Source organism: Boleophthalmus pectinirostris, unplaced genomic scaffold, assembly GCF_026225935.1.
Source record: "Boleophthalmus pectinirostris isolate CB_2022bp ecotype Guang Dong unplaced genomic scaffold, ASM2622593v1 HiC_scaffold_10, whole genome shotgun sequence".
NCBI lineage: Eukaryota > Metazoa > Chordata > Actinopteri > Gobiiformes > Gobiidae > Boleophthalmus > Boleophthalmus pectinirostris.
The window spans coordinates 18,571,689-18,589,590 of NW_026570971.1; the positions used below are offsets into that span (position 1 = coordinate 18,571,689).

The 17,902-nt window shown below is 37.2% G+C and overlaps 1 protein-coding gene and 1 long non-coding RNA gene across 2 annotated transcripts in view; both read right to left on the minus strand.

The window, feature by feature from the left end:
- Positions 1–11,513: 11,513 nt before the first annotated feature.
- Positions 11,514–15,799, minus strand: LOC129410584 (uncharacterized). Its single transcript, XR_008632920.1, has 3 exons — positions 15,485–15,799; positions 12,027–12,059; positions 11,514–11,651 (listed from the first exon to the last, which is right to left on the minus strand). It is a non-coding gene; the product is annotated as an uncharacterized LOC129410584 (long non-coding RNA).
- Positions 15,800–16,138: 339 nt separating this feature from the next.
- kiaa1109 (KIAA1109 ortholog) overlaps positions 16,139–17,902 on the minus strand; it is a 37,522-nt gene continuing 35,758 nt past the window's right edge. Inside the window, 2 exon segments of the mRNA XM_055159035.1 lie at positions 16,139–17,022; positions 17,434–17,599. Of these exon segments, the coding sequence (XP_055015010.1) occupies positions 16,803–17,022; positions 17,434–17,599 (386 nt within the window). The 3' untranslated portion in view covers positions 16,139–16,802.

The window sequence follows — 17,902 nt, forward strand, 5'->3', positions numbered from 1 at the left end:
CAAGATGGTAAAGCATGAAAACATGGAGTGTCCAGCACAGTCTCCAGACTTAAACCCCATCGAGCTGGTTTGGGATGAACTGGACAGAAGAGTGAAGCAACGTACAGACTTGGAAAGAACTTTCTGAAGAATATTTGATTTCTATTGTAAAAAAGAATAAACCATGAGTGTGTTCAGCTGTCATATCTGCCAAAGGTGGACACTTTCATGAATCAAAAGTTTAGAATACATTTTGGTCTATACATTTATTCCATGATTTCTTTTTGAACTCATATTGTTTTTTTTGTTTTCTGTTGCTTATTTGTTCAAAAACTGGAAAAAGTGTGTTCTAAGACCTTTACCGGTAGTGTACATTTTACCTTTAGTTCAGTAGTTTGACAATACCAGAGCTGAAATCATCCAAATGATTCTGTTGAAGGTGTACAGAGTTTAAAAACACAGTGGAGCAAACACTGCAGCATAATATGGGCCCTTTAATGTCTAATTCCAACTCTGTATTAGCATTTCAGCGTAAACAGAGCAGCGGAACATAGCATATTTTATTTATTCATTATTTTCTGCATCATACAATCAGACCGCAGAATCACAGGAAAAGCAACCTGATTACGCGTCTATTATTAGCCGTAGAGATCGCGTTAAGAGTTTTAGGATTACAGCATTATACACAGTTGCGGTATACTTGAACGCTCGCGGTGCTATACGAGGCGGTGCCAGATCTGCTCTGTCTCCACGAGCTGTGAAAAGGTACCATCAGAGCATTTGAAAAGACCGATTTGTAGCGAACCGTCTCAGATTCTACTGCACATATAGACTACAAGCGCTCATCAAGCACACTGCAATATTACGCCACGCTCAGGTGCACTCTGAAATAAGGAGGTATGGGGGTTTCACAGCAAAATACACAAAGTTGTTATTGTCACCATTTGAAATACAGAGAGGCTGAGGGGAGTCATTAAGCAGTGCAAGTTTAGTCATGGAGATATTTCTAGAGGCAATCGCAAAGATAAATAGATACTTGTTGTGCTGGAAAAGTTTTAATGAACAAAATGGGTTATTACATGCATACATAATATTTGGCAATTATTGTTGAGCTGAAAGGAGCAGAGAAAGCCAGATGGTGTATCAAGATTTTTTGTTTTAGTTGTTGTTGGTTTTTTTTTGTAGTCTTAAAGGTTCTATTTTACGCAAACTTGGCTCTTGTGAGCGTTAAGCGATGTTAGAATTCTTTTACCTGATCAAAAACTTACCCAGAGTTGTGTCTTGTTTCACAGTGACGCAACAAGGTCATTACTCTGGCAGAGGCATATGCTATCCAAGACATTTATTAAAGGAGATTTCTTAAGTTAAAATAACTTTTATGAGGTTTTATTACACAAAATTGACTCTTGCAAACTTTAATGTTATAATGTTGTTACCTCCTCAAAAACAGACCTGGAGTTGTGTTTTGTTTCATTCACATGTTTGAGTAATGCTTTATTATTTGTCTGTCTGCTCTGCTTCACCAGGTCAGTTCACTAGAATCATTTGAATAATTTCATTCCTGGAATTGCCTATCTCTATTCAAAATGTACAATGGGGCAAAAAAGTATTTAGCAGTTATAAAAGGGGCCAGATTACTCACTTCAATCAAGTGGAATTTCTCCAAATTATACAAATAAAACAATCACAGCATTTGATTTCCTGGATTTTTTTTCACATTCTGTCTCACAGTTGTATAAGTGTATCAATGATGAAAATGACAGACCTCTCTCATCTTTTTAAGTGGGAAAACATGCACTTTCTCCAGCTGCTAAATACTTGACTTTAACACTGTATGGAGCATGCAGTGGAGCACTTCCTGTATTACCACATGACAGAGGTGGGGCCAAGCCATTGTTTTGCGAGTCTCAAGTAAGACTCAAGTCCAAGTCAAGTCCCAAGTCAAAGACAGGCAAGTCCAAGTCGAGTCTCGAGTCACTGGCCCATAAGTCCAAGTCAAGTCCAAGTCGTCTGCTTTGAGCTTCAAGTCATTTCAAGTCTTTAAATCAAAGTACCAAATATAGGTTTGGTTTTAGCTACTTTTATCAAGAATACAGATTTAAAAATGCAGTTATTTTGTAGTCTGCACTGAAATGGAAGATCATGTTCTATGTAGTTCCCTCGGTTATACTGTATTTACTGTATTGTCCTGTATATTACTATATTGTACTGTATATTATTGTAGTATATTTGAGGATACCACATCACAGTACTTTAGTTACATCCAAAGTACCAAATCAAGTCCCAAGTCACTGACCTTCAAGTCTAAGTCATGTCCCAAGCCTCAGTCTATTTTATCAAGTCAAATCTCAAGTCCTAATCATAGTGACTCAAGTCTGACTCGAGTCCAAGACACGACCTGCAAGGTGGAACAGAGTGTTTTGAGATAAGAACCTATATAATATGTTCCTCATGTGTGTATGAAATAAAACACAACTTGGGGTTTGTTTTTGATCAACATTATAAGAGAGATGAGAAAATGTCCTTTAAGCATGTTCTAATGTTGTTCCCTCATCATACATTTACTTCGAGTTGGTGTGATTGATTCATCCATGTCTGACATTGTTCTGCTTTTGAGGATTGGTTTTCATCTGCCCCCATCTCTGCTGACTACTTGCCTGCAATTATTTAAAAAAAAAAAGTGCAGTGATTTGAATTGGAAGTCAATAGGTGTGTTTCTATTAGTGCGCTGATTTAGGCTAATATTGACGAGCACAATGACCAGAATGTTAAAAATATGATCTGAGGGTGTGTATATTATGAAGGGACTTGGGCATTTCAGTATTCAGTGGGACTATTTTAATAAGCTGTATGCCTGATAAAATATTTAACTGTAAACTTTACTTTGAAAGTGGCTCACCTTGAGACACAAACACAGGTCTCAGCTGCTCAAGTGGGTTCAGATGTTATAAAAGTTTAATCAGTCAGAGGACACTTCTCTTTGCATAAATTAAGAAAAGTTAATATGAGTGCAACTAGGCTGAACTTTTGAACTGCAGAATGCGGTCTTATTGTCCAGTTCATATTTTCTCTGCAAGACACAAAAAGTACAGTTCTGATCAGTAGAGTGCATAAATAGTTTAGTTTTGCAAATAAAATAGTTTTGAAGGTTTTACCCTGAACTGGCATATGGTAAAATCCATCAATGATGATTAGAATTGCGAGGTAAGTTTAGGGCCTTGTATGAGGTCAACACTTTCTAAACCATTGTAATTTACAGCACCAATCTAATCATCTCATACACTTTTAACTTCAAAACAAACTCTGACAAACTGAATAACTTGACCTTAATTGACTTTAACAAAGCCTGAAAAAAGAACAGTAGTATTACTGGTGCTAACAAATGATTTATTTATTAAGAATGATTCAGGCTCAACATAACCAATTATTTCAGACTTAAGGGGTTAGGGTTTGTAGTTAGAGTAAGGTAGGTAGGCTAGGGTTTTAAAGCTCTTATTAAGGATGGGCATGATTAGTCAACTAATTGATAATTGATCATTAAGAATTTCATCTATCACGTTCATTTTTAATCGACAATCTAAATGTAGGTTGCTGTACATAGCGTAGCATAAGGAGACGAGGCTGCGTCTGACACAAACACTGGAGTTGAGTCCCACGTTTTGGGCTCTGACTCCTCCTTGGAGACACTGTACCACTCAGTGAGTGTGTTTACATGCACATCAGGGTCCCAGGTATGACTGGGTTTTTTGAGTATCCCGGTTTCGTCATGGTGCATGTATATGCAGTATCCCTCTGGCACAGAGAGAACACTCTGAGACCACTGAGACCACTGAGTCATGTCCTTTAGTCCGACAGAAGCTGAACCGCATCAGTGCACAAGGAGCAAGCTGATTTTTTTCAGCGCTTATAGTTTATGCAAATGAGCCATATGGTTTTAAGTTTTGATTCTGTAAAATGTAAACAAATGTGTCGTCAAAGCTGCATTAAACACATTATAATGTCAAACTGGCTGATGTGGCTCTATAGTGGTTAGGATTTATATGTTGTAAAGTTGATTTTATTTATGCAGATTAGTAATAGTAATAATAATGATGATCATTTCAATATAAAAACTTTAATGATTAACTGAAAATTGATCGTTAATTCTCCCGACGATCGATTAAGAAAATGTAATCGAATGCCCATCCCTAGCTCCTATATTACACAAAATGGAGTATTTTCTTATGAGCTTTAACACATGTTATAATGTTGTTTCCTTTTCAAAAACAGACCTGGAGTTGTGTTTTGTTTCAGTCACACATGTTTGAGTAATCCTGCATTATTAGTCTGTCTACATCTCCAAAGCTCAAAATGCTCTGTTCCACCTTGTGATGTCAGGAAGTGGTAGTTATCAAGTTAACAGCGTTTTTTTTATCTTTAGTTCAGTAGAGATTGGGTATTCCAAGGCTGAAAATATGCAAATGATTCTAGTGAAGGTGTATGGAGTTTAAAAACAGAGTGGAGCACTTCTTGTATTTCCACATGACATCACAAGGTGGATCAGAGTGTTTTCTGTTTGAGAGAGGAACTAAATATGCAAGATTTGTGTGAATGAAACAAAAGACAACTCCAGGTCTGTTTAATTACGAATTTAATCTTCATTCTTAATTAAGGCTATTTAAGTGAGTTACCAAATTATTAACAATGTCAGTGTTTAAAAATCCCTACAACCATTGTATTTTGTTCAATATTTAAACACTATTTAAAACATAGAGTAGTGATCTGAATGTGTTCGAGCTCTACATTTCAGGGAGGAATTTTAGATGTGCTTTAAATGCTTGTTTATCGGGCTCTGGAGGGCCCATTAGCTCCAGTTCTAAGGGGGCTTTGAAAAACTTATGTCAAAGCTTCAAAGTCACTTCTCTTCTTTGATTCGAATCTAAAATCTGCCCATTTTAAGATGATGTTTTACATATTGCAGCATCTTGGGTTTACAGTGACTCACCATTACATTAAAGGTGCACTACCGGACTTTTCCAGTTGGGAATCTTTATAATTAGGTGATTTTATAGCTCACAAATACCTTCAAAAAACATGCATTATATCTGTGAAACTACATAAAACTACATGGAACTTTCCGAGCCAGCAAAGCAATAGCATTTCTATGGAGGCATTAAAAAAAAGGCAGTGCACCTTTAACTCCTGACTAGATAAGTTAAAACTGGGGGCTGGTTCAGGATTTGCTTACTTGAGCCCAGAATGAAGGCACATACTGAATTAAATAATAAATGATAATGATGCTGTAAAAAAAAAGGTGATTTAAGGTCAACCGTCCTCAGGAACCTGTCTCTATCTAAGCACAGCCTCCGTGCCCTATAAATCTTGCTTAGCTTCAAGAAAATCATCAGGAAATTGGTTGCGCTCATATCTTGTTCTCACCCAAAATCCTTTCCTCCAGACTAAAAACTCATCAGAAAGTCATTTTAGGAAGACAATAAGTGGGTCAAGGTTCAGCCAAGTTCACATCAAAGCCACAACATTTTTGTACAGTATTTTTCAATTTGTGGACAGATTCTAAACCGGCTCGTGGCAAGGTGAGTGGTGGTGCAGTGGTTAGCATCCTTGCCTCACAGCAACTAGGTCTGTGGTTTGAATCCCAGACTGTTGGAGATCTTTTTGTAAGGAGTTGGCATGTTCTCTGTGTGTTTTGTGGGGTTTCCTTAGGATACTCTGATCAATCTTAAACATGGACGATAAACTAATTCTCCACATATTTACTGTTAAAGTAGTCAGGCTGGGACCTGGCACCAGGCTGCCTCCGCTCAATTTCATTTCTCTCCAGCGACTAGGTCAAGAATCAGAATGCACTAGACGGTTTGCAAGAATCCCAGAGGTGCAAGTTTGGGCACCAGCCAGTCAGAGAAAAGCCATACATTCTGTGTTGGCAACGATTCCCAAGATCAAGGATTTAAAGCCAAAACAAAGAGAATGTTTGGTGAGTTTCATCAAGGGGAAAGACGTTATTGCCCTTCTTCCAACAGGATTTGGGAAAATCTTAATGTATCAGTTAGCCCTGTTAGTGGTGCATTACATACATCACGACCAAATAGCAGTGACTGGTTAAATTTAAAAAAGTACCTTCCTACTGTCGAGCGAACGAATCCTAATGCTGCGAGGTCAGACGATTTCCACGAAGTGAAACCATCTGATGAATCAGGCTACTGTTAAAGATGCACTGTGTAACTTTTGTTGTGGACAGTCCACCAACTGACCTGCTTGTCTCATGGAGATGTTGCTTTGCTTGTAATGTTGCACATTATGGCATTAGACTTTAAACTCAAAAATATATATTGCAGGTGCTTTACTGCTTTTGAGGTGCATTTCTTAAAATGTTACAACTCTCGAACATTCCAGGCAAAGATAGTGGTTCCTACCAGAAAAGTTACATGCTGCATATAAAGAAAAAGGAGGAAATTAATGTATTCAAACATGCAATAAAAGATTGAAGTGGGCCACACAAACTGGGCTAAACAGAACATACTGTACAGTATATTATCCATTAAAAGTGCTCCATATTATGAATGACCATATAAACTTTAATCATATTTTGGATAGAGGAAAGGAAGTGGTAACAGTGAGATTCATTTCTATGGTAATTTTATAGTCTCTGACTAAAATCAAGGTTAGTCTTAAAGAGATACAATACGTGACCTTAAAACAGAAGCACATTAAAATACATAAGGTAAAAAATAGCAAGACTAAATCTGATGTTCTGTTAATCACGGGTTCTCAAAAAATGGAAACGGGCCAGAGTTTTCTCCAAATTACATTAATTACACAAAAATGGAAAATTTTAATTTGTTAAAAGTGGGGTACAAGAAATATTAGGGACAAATGTCTTGCCAGAACTACTGAAAATTGCTGCTGAATTAAAGCTCCTATATTACACAAAACTGACACTTGTGAGCTTTAAGTCATGTTAGAATGTTGTTACCTCATCAAAAACACCTATAAGCAACCCTTTATTATTATTATTCTGTCTACACTTCCAAAGCTAAAAATGCTCCGTTCCACCTTGTGATGTCATGTAGTGGTAGTTTTCAAGTTAACATCTACCTTTTACCTTTAGATCAGAGATTGACAATTCCAAGGTTGAAATCATCCAAATGATTCTAGTGAAGGTGTGAGGAGTTTAAAAACACAGTGGAGCCCTTCCTGTATTACCACATGACATCACAAGGTGGAACAGAGTGTTTTCCTCTTTAAACATGCAGAGTTTGTGTGTTAAACATGTATAAATAAAATAAAATACAACTCAATGTCTGTTTGTGATGAAGAACAGCATTATAACATAGATCAGAAAATAGACGTTTAACAGAATCAGAAGACTGAGCCTGTCCTTTTACCACTCACTCAACTTTTCAGAGGAATTATTTGTGGGGGGAAAAAACATTTGGCAGTTCCCAGAGTCTCAGCTGATGGGACAGGGTGCAATCATCTCCAATCAGCTCCATTATTGATGGGAGTTTGGCAGCACATATGGACTGCACTGTGAGGACTCTGGCTCATGCAACAATGTCACTGTGTTTCCATCACGCGCACAAACGGATAACTCAAGATCAACTGTCAAAACTACAAAGGTTATATACAAAAATACAGCTTAATAAATGATATGATTAGGGAAGTGTGTAAAATGCAGGTTAGAGGACACATATTACACAATTTTCTGATCTATTATAATGTTGTTTCCTCATCAAAAACATTAAGGTTGTGTTTTGTTTTAGCTAACACACAAACCCTGCATATTTAGGCTGAGTTCTTCTCTCAGAAAAGACTTGATCCACCTTGTGATATCATGTGGTAATACAGGAAGTGCTCCATTGTGTTTTTTAAACTCCATACACCTTCACTACAATCAGTTGGATATTTTTAGCATTGGAATTTTCACTTTCTACTGAACTAAAGGTAAAAGGTTAACTTGAAAACTACCGCTTCATGACATCACAAGGTGGAATAGAGTATTTTGAGTTTTGGAGAAGTAGAAAGAGTAATAATATCAACATTCTAACATGTCTTAAACCTCACAAGAGTCAATTTTGCATAATATAGAACCTTTAAGAAGTTGCTAAATTAAATGTAACTGAGTACTATCCATTTCTGCGTTGATGTGTTCGGTTGAAGCTCAGAGTTTATCTCGCACATGCTCAGATAACTCAGATGTGACACATGAAGACATATGTGAGTGCAGTCATTGGTGTAACGTGCCTTCTGGTATTACTCAAACATGTGTGAATGAAACAAAACTCGACAACTCTGCGTATATTTTTGAGGTAACAACATTCTAACATGTCTTAAAGCTCCCCAAAGTCCATTTTGCATAATATAGGAGCTTTAATGCATCACAAAAATAGAGCCCCCAAAACAGAGCCCTGTGGGACTCCCTTGACTTCAGTAACACTGTTGAAAGTTACTTTAGTGGTACAATGGAAGGCAGTAACAAGGGCACAGCTCGCCTTTATTGACTCAATAAAGGCAAGACATTTCATTTTTATGTTCAAGTCCAAAACACAAAGTTTGAAAGACAGTAAGAAGTGTAAGATCTCAGAGTACAATATTTGTCCGAGGTGAAAAAGATACCCCTGGCTGCTAGAACAAAGAGCACTTATGTTCTTACCAATACCGCTGCTCTCATTACCATGTACCTCAGTGCTTTAAAACTACACTATGTACAGTGTGGTGACAGGCGTGCCAATCATTCTCGTGTGTTTGGGAAATTTAAAATGAAATCCTTTTGGGAAAATATTGCAGTTGTAATGGAAGAGGTATTTAACCATAAAATACCCATTGACACACAGGTTATGTTTTTGGGCTTGTTTTTGGGCTTGTTGCATGAAAATATTATTCGAATTGAGGACTTCTATTTCTAAAGTTAAAATTTTTATAGTTTAAAGTGATGCTTTTGGCTCGTAAGAAAGTTATAACAAGGAATTGGCTGAAGGATGACCCTTTAAAATTACAGGAATGGACATATATAATGGAGGAAATTTATGGGATGGAAAAAATAACTTATTATTTGAGACTGAAAGTTGGTAAATTTGAGAAGTAATGGTCAAAATGGTCTATTTAAAAGCTCACTCTAATGTATGAGGTATTTTCTTTTAGAACCCCAGATTGTTTGTTATTTTATGTACATTTATTAAAATTATGAAAAAGCACAAATAAAAAGTAAAAAAGCTATGTAATTTTTTACCATTTCTAGCTACATTCCAAAAGTTTTAAATGAGAAATTGCAATATCCCAGCTCCTTCTGAGATGTGCTGTGGCTTGTTTACATACATCTGAATAATCTGGACAAGTTGTGAGGTAACACACACAAAGTTCACAAGATGCCTACAGCTACACAAGTCTGGATAAATTAATCAGAACCACCACAACAAAAACAGCGGTAACAACAGCTCACGGCAGTAACATCCGTGGCTAATATTTGAAATGTTAAATTAGTGTAGTGGGGATTGATTATAAATGAAGTCATTTATGGAAAAAGTTAGTATTTACTGCCGTGACTGTAACATCTGATTTATAATTTAAAGTTAATGTAAGGATAAAATCTGAAATAATGCACAAAATCAGGTATTGTCAAAGGACAGTTTCATATCTGCAGGAGCGATGCAAGAAACACAAATGGTCAAATCAACATAAAGCTTTTGTCACTTGTAGAATTACTTACAGTAGGAAGAGTAACCACAAGGGATGTAACAATAACCGAAATATCATCATATCCTATCGTCAAAAGTCTCACAATAATATTGTGGATTGTCACAATATATCGAATTACAAGTTCCTTTGCTTAAATGTATGGTTTTATAGCAGCAATAGCTAATAAACATTTGGAACTACATATCCCATGATTCATTTCAGCGCAGACAACATGAAGTTATATGTTTTTTACTTGAATTCTTACGATTATGACAGTAATTATTCACACCAAAATCTTGTCAAGGTATTTTAAAAGAAAAAAAAAAGTGTCCTGTCTACAATTATATCAGCCTCTTCAAAATATGCATATCGTGAAAATATCGTACCAAGAGATTTGGATATCGTTACATCCCTAGTACACCAAAAAATACACATATATTATTCAAGTTGGACTAGAGTAAAGTACTATTTCTTTAAAGGGCCGATATCACGCTATATTGTGATCTAATGTTTGTTATAATTAGAGCCCGACCGATATGGATTTTGTTGTGGCCGATATGAAACTGATATAATGGGAGTAGGAGCTGCCGATAGCCGATATAATCACCGATATATTTAGTGATGTAAAAATTCACTGTAAATCTTGAATTGATTAAAAAACTTAGGTTTGGCTCTAGTGGATTCTAAATTGGGTTTATTTAGGCAACATTTATTGTTATTCTGACTCTTTACATCATATTTACATACAGTAGATTGGCCTAATGGCATTTTTGCATCACATTCTAGCTACTAGTGATGGGTATTCCATTTTTTTTTTTTTTTTTTGGAGAACCGGCTCTTTTGGCTCGGCTCACTAAAGCAGTTGGCTCTTTCGGCTCCCAAGCGACTCTTGAGATTGTTTTGTTGCAAGCAGGACTAAACCAAAACTAAACCACCTGTTTATGTGCTGGAGCTACAGCAGCTAACCGCTAACAAAACCTAAACTAGCTTCAAAGTCGATGTATTTCCAACACTCACCGCTCACACAGGCTCCTCCTCGCATCACAAGTCTGCACTAATAAATGTCCTTTTAATCCAGACTCAAACCGATTGTCCGAAAAAGAATATATCAGTGTTGCGCACTGCTGCGGGTGTAAACAAACACACGTGAGTGAAGTGACGTCACTCTGGTGGTGTGTTCAGGGACAGTACGGACACAGACAAATTACACCGCAGATAAATACTGATGCGGAGCCACATATTAGGACATTTATCTGTCTGTAAATTGGATTAAATTAACATAATGTAGAGAGTCTAAGCTTTATAACGAGGTATCACATGCCCACGTGAAATATCGGCCCATATCAGCAAGCATATCGGCCGATAGCCGATATGTCTCCAGGTGCTCATATTGGCCGATAATATCGGCCAGCCGATATATCGGTCGGGCTCTAGTTATAATGCTGTTTCCTCATCACAAACATACCTGGAGTTGTGTTTAGTTTAAGTCACGCATGTTTAACACACAAATCCTGCACTTCTCTCAGACAGAAAACACTCTATTCCACCTTGTGATGTCATGTTGTAATAGAAGAAACTGCGATTTTAAACTCCACACACCTTCACTAGAATCATTTAGATGATTTAAGCCCTGGAATTGCCAGTCTATACTGAGTGAAAGTTTAAAAAAAGGAGCTGTTAACTTGAAAACTACCGCTTCAGTAGAGCATTTTGAGCTTTGGAGATGTAGACAGACCTATAAAAATCAACATTCTAACATGCCTTAAAGCGCCAGAGAGTCAATTTCGCATAATACAGGGCCTTTAAGAAGTTGCTAAGTGAAATGTAAGTGCCCACCTCTGCGTTGATGTGTTTGGCTGAAGCTCAGAGTTTATCTTGCACATGCTCAGATAAATCAGAAACATGTGAGTGCAGTCATTGGTGTAACGTGCCTTCTGGTCCTGACAATATGGCGGATGTTCAGTGGGCTGGGACTGGACACATAATGGACGGAGGAGCTGGAGAGAGATGAGGAGGGCAGATATGACTAGGCCGGGTACACGCTCAGATCAAAAGGGTTAGAAAAGGCAACGTATGATGAGTTATTAGAACCAAAATATGGCAAACTGCACAACACTGTTTTGACAAGTTGTCTTAATGTTTATACAAGTAGTTAAATGTGCACAGTTTCTCAGCAGATTTTTGGTTTATACATGAAAATATTAAAAAAGGCTCTCAAACTTCACTTGCTCTCAAAAAGTACGTATTGCTCCTAGTATTTCTACAAAGCACATTGCAGCTACTTCTATTTCTGATGATGCACTTAATACAAGCTTGGAAACTTGTTTTTTAATTTACAAAATGTTTAGTAATTTAACAAGAAACATACATACAGCTGGAATATCCTGGAAGATCTTCTCAGTTATCTGAAACATACAATTACATCATTAGTAAAATTTTCAGGATTTTGTTACATTTGAAAAACAAAGTACAATCTATTTTAAAATAACTCTTTCAGTCTCATCAACATGCTATTGTTTATGCCACATTAGTTTTCTCCCTTTTCGCATATTTCCTCTTGTCAATCCAGGTGTAAGCAGTTAGAGAGAAGTCTGCTACACACATCAGATGAAACTGTTTACATGACATTTCAGTAATCTGATTATTCCAGAAATCAGATTGTGAGCAGATTTTGTTTGCAAACATTATCCAAACTTTGACATACTTGACTGTATTTTCGTCCTATAAATCATTATGATACTGTTACTGTACTGTTTCATTAGCTTTCTTAAAGGTTCTATTTTATTTAAAATTGACTCTTGTGAGCTTTTGTTAGAATGTTGTTACCTCCTAAAAACATGTTTGAATAAACCTTTTATTATTAGTTTGTCCACATCTCCAAAGCTCAACATGATCTTGTGATGTTGTGAAGAAGTAGTTTTCAAGTTAACAGCAATTCTAAGGCTGGAATAATCCAAACGATTCTCATGAAGGTGTATGGAGTTTGAAAACACAATGGAGCACTTCCTGTATTACTACATGATATCACAAGGTGGAACAGAGTTTTCTTTTTTTTTTTTTGAGGAAAGAACTCTCCTAAGAGAACTCCCACCTAAATATGCAGGGTTTGTATGTTAAACGTGTGTGAATGAAACTCCAGGTGTACTGTACACTGTTAATTTTAATGTAGTGAATTTTAGACAGATAAGATCTTTTATGACTCTATATGCGGCATTAATGTTTTTACACTCCATGATACTGTCTCATATAGAAGAACCACATGGCCACTTGCTGCTGGCACAACACTCAAACCAGTTGAATCGCTTTTTTTTTTTAAACTGTAAAAATACTTAAAAAGAAACCACTCTCATTTCACCACTGCACTATTTTAGATAAGTACAACCTGCTTAATTTTTATAATTTTGTTCATTTTAAATATTGGATGTTTTATATATTAAGTATTGTATGGACTTGCCCCACCTCCGTGACAGGATTTTATTAAAATAAAGACCGTCAGTGGGATGGAAATCAGGGCCACAGTCCGGAGGAACTGTGAGCTCCACACAGACGCGCCACATTTGGACAAAGTGTGTCTCAGTCAGAGGCACTAAGTTCTGAAACAATCTCCCATTATCAATAAGAGAGACTCCAACACTGGACACTTTCAAATCCCACTTGAAACATGCTAAAGGAAAACCAGACTTGTGGACACTTTTAGTTTAGAACTGTCACTTGTTATTGTTGTTGTTGTTTTTTTTCTGTTAAATTTGTGGTGTTACCTGCTGAGGGACTACAGATAGATATGAACATTTTTGCTATAATCTGTCATATTTACACTGCAATGCTGTAGATGTTCATTAATATGCACTGTCCATATTTAATAAATGAATAAATAAAACTAAAACTAAATATTTTGCAGATATTTATGATGAGGAAAAAACATTATGACATATACCAGAAAACAGCTTAATATGTGCTCTTTAAACATATTAGAAAAAAATAATATTAGTGAATGTTGTTTCTAAGTGAAGTGATGTTTGAAATCGCCTGGCATTCACTTCAGTTTTGCCCCTTGGGTCAAAACAGCTTTCACAGCACAAGGACTGAACCTGCCACACTGGCCTCACTACAAACAGCACATCCACGCTTCAGACATAAGAGAGCAGCAGATGTAACCACCAAGGCCACTGCCAACTGTGGACTCCGTGTTTCTCTGTGAGGCTGGAGGGGCGCGAGCGAACCGCCTCTGAAGCACACAACATTTGATTTATGCTAACGACATAACTCCATGCGGCACCATATTGTAACGGCAAATTATTAAATCGAAGTAAAGCCGATGAAGTGGAACAAGCAATTAGAGACTCAATCAGAAAGGAGCTCAAACCTTCATTTGCTCATTACTGTTAAGGCAGTTTAATTGCTGTACATCATAACAATGCACAGTGCTCTCCTATTCACAGCACCCCAGTCTTTATTGGCCCACTTTGGCACATTCAAACTGTAGGGCAGAGCTTTGATGTCAGCTTTGAAGAGCTTTTGAAAAAGGTATTACAGCTTCTCTGGTTGCTGCTAATGAATCATTTGATAACAAGGTCTATTTTTCTGATACGCAAATCAAAGGCAAAACTAAATTATATGGTTTTGTTACAAGTCATAAAGTTACAGTCATAAAGTATCATCGAAACTTTGTCTCACAGTAGTTTGTGTTCATCTGTTTCTATAGTATTTTGTCAATTATTACTAGGCCTGGTTATCATTAAGAAGTTTATACGATACCTTGATACATAGGCCATGATACGATATGGTTTTTCGATACAGTGCATTTTCGATTCAATATGATTCGATACGATATATTTCAAAACGATTCAATACGGTTCAGTAAAAAAACAAAGCTTAAATCATGGCTGTGATGCTAAAAGTTCATATGAAAAACAACAATTTTACTCAAAACAGTGAAAATGCCAAGTGTAAAGCATAAACAAGTGAACTTTCTCCAAACGAGGAAAACAACTGTAGCTCTTTGGCGATATATCGATACAGCAGCACATGATACTGATACCAATAAAAACAATAAGATATATCGATATTTCAATATTTTTTCACACCCCTCGTTATTACATTACATTTTTTTATGCTGCAACAATTCAATTTCATCTTTTTTAAAATCTGAAACCATACCCCTGGAAACCACTGAATCATGTGGTAGTAACTTAGAGTAATGCCCATTGTACTACTGAACTACTGAAGTTGCAGTAGTTGTAAAAAGTAGTGAGAATGTCCACATAAACCAAATAAAGCTAGTTTAGTTAGAATTTGAAGACAGGAACATTTGAAAACCTTGTCACAGAAGTTTGATGGACTGTCTTGTCCAAAAGCACAATGACAGTGTGACCAGGGGAGAGTGGGAAATGAACTTATGAACTGGATGCCAACTGCTTTTCCCATCTGAACAAGTGTCTTGAGGAAAAAAATAGAAAGAAATGCGCAGAGAACTTTGAGAGAACAAAGTTCACCAACACATTTGTAGTGATTTAAAGCCTTGAAAACTATCAGTGTAGCAATAGAAAATATATTTATATTGTTATCTGTTCTGCCAGTTCACTTCTGTACAACTCTAAAGCTAAGAAAAAAAAGTCTATAGGTACCTGTCAAAAGCATGAGCTATTTTGCCCACTTCAAAGCGTGTGCTGTTAATGTTAAAACATCTGAAAATGCCAGATAAAATAGTCAACTTTCCTCTACAACTCTACAATATTTTTTCCCTCTTAACTGTGCAAAGTTACACAATTCCCCACAAATCTTCAGTGGGCTTATCCAGGCTATATGTGCTCAACATGGTGTACATTCTCACCTCATTTGTTCTTCATGTATGCAGTTCATAATTTAGTATTGGACAGTATACATCAGGGAGGCAGAAGGGTTGTGCTTGTGACTCCCCCTACTGGCTATTCAACTGTAAAGACATAAAAAAAAGAAGCGTAACAATATCCAAATCCAGTTCAAAGAGAGTAGTCTTACAGAATACTTAGATAAAAAAGAATGTCCAGACGAGCCACACAGGAGCTCAGACTTTGTTCTCAGGCGGTGGTGGGTTTCCTGAGGTTGGAAGTGCTGTAATCTGTCAGCAGGCATCAGCGAGTTAACCAAAGCTCCAGTTCTCCTCGCACTCCGGTCGCCAACGCCCCCATCAAAAATGCAAAAAAACTGTGCAGAGGAAACAGAGTGGTTGGCTTCACTGAATACATTATATACCGTACCCCATGGTGAACGCAGCAGGATTATTATGGGATGGGAGGATGTGTGTCGACATACATGAGAGGAGGCTACTGGAAGCTCTTATGAATTACTAAATGCTCTGTGCAGGCTTATCCTCGAGCTCATTAAGGACCTAAAAAGCAGAACAGAAACAAATCGATGCTTCAAGAATGTTTTGAAGAGTTTTTTCAAACAAGATGTGACTAAACAGAGGCTTATGGTAATTGTTTCAAAGATATACTTCAAAAGCTTGTAAAATCAAATGGCATTTTATTGAGTTAGGAAATTACAATATGTACAGTGGTTCTACTATTGAGATTAAAAAAGACAAACATTAGCTTGTCACACCAAGCTTATACATACATACATGTTAACATTGCACTTACCTACTCTTAAATAAAGAACCAGATTTAAATAATGATTACAGGTCGTCATGGCATCCTCATGTGCATGATGTGCTTCCAGGACATCTTTGTTCAATGTAACAAAATCATCAAAGTGTTCTTAAATAGTCTAACCTACACTATACAGAACATAACACATATTGAAGCATGTGTTCCATGGGAAACAAAGAAAAGGCAATGGTTTGAAAATCATCTCGGATGAAATAGTCGCAAGCCTTGATCAATTCATTAAGGTCATTTACAAGAGGTGGGTCTCACCATTAAAGCAGTCAAATAATACTACTATCTGCTACTTTGTTCCAAATATACACAAAACATACAGTAGGTGCAAAAGGTTCAGTCAGAGCTTGAGTGGTATGCCCCACAGTGAACTAAGCTGAAATTCACATGATTAATATTGTCCTTTAGTGGCTCCCGTAGTTCCAGTGTGTGACTGTTTGAGAACTTTCCATTGCAGTGATTATTCTAATGTTCTTTGTCTCGCTGACCTTTGTCCTCCTTCTTGTCCTGCTAGTGTTCTTCCTTGTCTCGCTGACCTTTCTTCTCCTTCTCGTCCTGCAGAGCTGTGCCTAACTTCTTGATGAGCACAGACAGGACCTTGTCCAGAGGGTCCATCACACCTCTCTGCAGCCACTTGGGAATTGTAGTCCTTGCATGATGAAAGCCCAGCTTCTGCAGGATGTAGTCCACACCAACAGGGTCGATTTTACGCCCGGTCCAGGAAATGAGTCTGGAAGAGGAGAGATGTGTGTGAGAGCAGGGCCACCGGGATATTCTGTCAGTACTTTTAGCTCTGATTTCATATTGTTAAACCAGAATCAGAATGTTCAGAATGTTTTTTTCCAGTGAACTTCTGGCCACAATTGTACAGAAAAATAATAAAAAAGTACATTTTGTGTACCGGTATGTTTATTTTCTGTAAAAACTAAAGTTGCATCTAGCCTAACAAAGATGGAAAATAACTACGGAACGCATGGCTTTAAAATAAGACAGTCAAATTTGCCTGTGAAATATTGTTAGAGCAAACTTGATGTACTTGTCAAACTCTCCAGTCCCAGCCTTTGAAGTGTTGTTTTGCCCGAGCTAACTAAAGAACAGCCCTGTCATATAAACAGTGGTGCGTGAGTGGAGCGGGGCTGACCTGAGCGTGGGCTCCAGGTGCCACGTGTTGCACATGAACTCTCTCCAGTCCACGGTGGTGTAGTTGGAGCTGTCGTCCTTGTCTTTATCTGAAGAGCTCTCGTCGTGGAGGGCAGTGGGGCTCTTCTGTCCTGGCCTCGCTGCAAACATCCGCGGGGCAAACAGCGCTAAACAAATAACACCCAAAACACAAACAATGAGCTTTTGTTTTTTTCCAAGCTTCGGTGAATGGATGTTTTCTTGTTAACACAACGCAAGTCTTCAATATAAAGAAGTAATTCTCAACAGAGGTACAACGGGCGTTTGCCTTGAGAGCTGTTACCTTGAAACCATAAATTAATTTCCATCTTAATTAATCAGAAATAATATAAACACTAATGAAAATCTCAACAGATCTGCATCTTTCAATTCATTTCAGCACAATCAATAGAGGCAGGGGTTTATTCTTATAAAACAATTGGCGCAGGCAT